At 34.9% G+C, this 1,840-nt stretch overlaps 1 protein-coding gene across 1 annotated transcript; it reads left to right on the top strand.

The window, feature by feature from the left end:
- The first annotated feature begins 374 nt into the window (after positions 1 to 374).
- On the top strand, positions 375 to 1,269 carry LOC127263824 (uncharacterized). Its single transcript, XM_051293061.1, has 2 exons — positions 375 to 922; positions 1,032 to 1,269. The coding sequence occupies exon 1, from the start codon at positions 494 to 496 to the stop codon at positions 914 to 916; it is 423 nt and encodes a 140-aa protein (XP_051149018.1). The 5' UTR covers positions 375 to 493; the 3' UTR covers positions 917 to 922; positions 1,032 to 1,269.
- Positions 1,270 to 1,840: the final 571 nt, after the last annotated feature.

Genomic DNA, 1,840 nt, shown 5'->3' with positions numbered 1-1,840 from the left:
CATCGGGGTTTTTAAAGCCACGGAAGCAAGAAATAGACTCAATTAGTTCACGTACCTTCTAGCGCGTGTGGTTAACGTGAGAGTAGAAAAATGTCTGCCCAGCGAGTGTGTGAATCCGAATACAATGATGTCAATATTCGTTGAAATGGAACAAAACGATGTCGTTTTGCACAAATTAGGGCACATTTTGTTCGTTATCATTTTGGTGAGAATTATAATTCAAATTTAGGTCAAAAAAGAAATTTACTAGTAGTACTTCTAAGTTTTAATTAAACTGGAAAATCATAATTATTGTGCAGAAGCGCGACTTTAGTGTTTTATTATTTGTTTCTAAAACGCGCTTTTGGAGGTATCCCATTTATTTATTATCCATAAGTCGCTAATCATAATGTAGCTGCATCAATATGCACTTCTTCAGTACGGTAGCTTCAAATCCTCATTCATCTTCTTATGTATTCTAGAAGAAAAATTCGATCTCTCGAAGCAGACGTCCATGGAGAAACCGCTGAATTCGAGCCCCAAGAGACTAAACAAGCACTCGAAAAGTTGCAAAAAGCAGCAGCAACCGCTCAAAGTTGTTTACATAACAAACCCTATCAAGTTCAAAGCCAGCGCCTCGGAATTCCGCGCGCTTGTCCAGGAACTCACCGGACAAGGCGCAGTATATCCGGCGGAATACGCCGGTTTTCCGGTCGACGGAGGAGATGCGGGGGCTGAATCGGAAACCGTCGCCGTCGCGGAGAGCGATAATGCTCATGCACTGGTAGACGACGAAGTAGCGGTAGATTCGAAGCTAGGGCGGGAAAGTAGATCCGATCCGCCAGAAATCGGGTCGGGTACGGACGGCGGATTGTACGGTGGGGATATGGTGGAGAATTTGATACACGATGTTCTCGGAAGCTTTGATGGAATTTAACGGAAGGTACGCTTTGATTTCTTATCTAATGCAACTAATCAATTAGGTTTTCATCTATCTGTGATTATTTAGTCTTTACCAAATTTGGTTTGTTTGATTTTGGATATTTTTGCAGTTTCTTAGTGGTTTGATTTGAGAGTAATGATCAAATCTGGCGATTTTCCTGCATCGATCGATTTGTGAATTTAATTATCATTTGCTCTAATTTGTAAATCAAAATTACAACCAATACTTGCATTGCTGTTCATCTGTTTAATTTGATAGATTCAGAAAATGATTATAAGTAGCTTACCTCAAGATTTTGGAAAAAATATATATGTGAGAAACAAATCTAAAAGATTTAGATTATGTAATTATGTTAGAACAAAATGTTCATGCCTTAAATTTATTTTTCTTCTCCTTATTTGGTAACTGACAATTGTTGTGGGGAATTGTCAACTTCCCTATTTTAAGAGTACATCACAATTAAATTACCATCATTGATTTTATTTTTTTCAAAACAATTGTCCAGTTATATATAATTGGGAAACTATTTTGTATAGGCACATTTATTAGCTAATATATATTCTTTGACTAGGGCAATTTAATCATGTCCATTTTTTCTCTTTAATTATATTTAAAGATATATATAGTTCTGTGCTATTATTAGTTTCGCATAACTAGTTCTATACTCATACACTTTGAAAATTATTGAAGGTGTGCTTATATTTACAAATTTGTTTATATATTTTACCAATTTATTTCTTTATTTTTATTCTAACAAAATTTCTGGCAAATTTTGCCAAAGTGATGATTTGTTACAAACTGAGGAATTGAATTCATCAATCCTACTAAATAATCGTATGTAGTACTACTTAGTATGGAGTATTTAGAATGCTATAGTTCATTATATATATGATTGGAGCATCATTCAATTTAAATTTT

The sequence above is a fragment of the Andrographis paniculata genome, unplaced genomic scaffold (genome assembly GCF_009805555.1).
Source record: "Andrographis paniculata isolate CXL003 unplaced genomic scaffold, ASM980555v1 Contig69END, whole genome shotgun sequence".
In the NCBI taxonomy this organism is placed as follows: domain Eukaryota; kingdom Viridiplantae; phylum Streptophyta; class Magnoliopsida; order Lamiales; family Acanthaceae; genus Andrographis; species Andrographis paniculata.
Note: the sequence above shows the minus strand (reverse complement) of the source record. Positions and strands in the feature narration are given on the sequence as shown.

Bases quoted from the DNA above. Each gene is read 5' to 3' on its own strand.
- LOC127263824 (XM_051293061.1), top strand. From the start codon at position 494: ATGGAGAAACCGCTGAATTCGAGCCCCAAGAGACTAAACAAGCACTCG.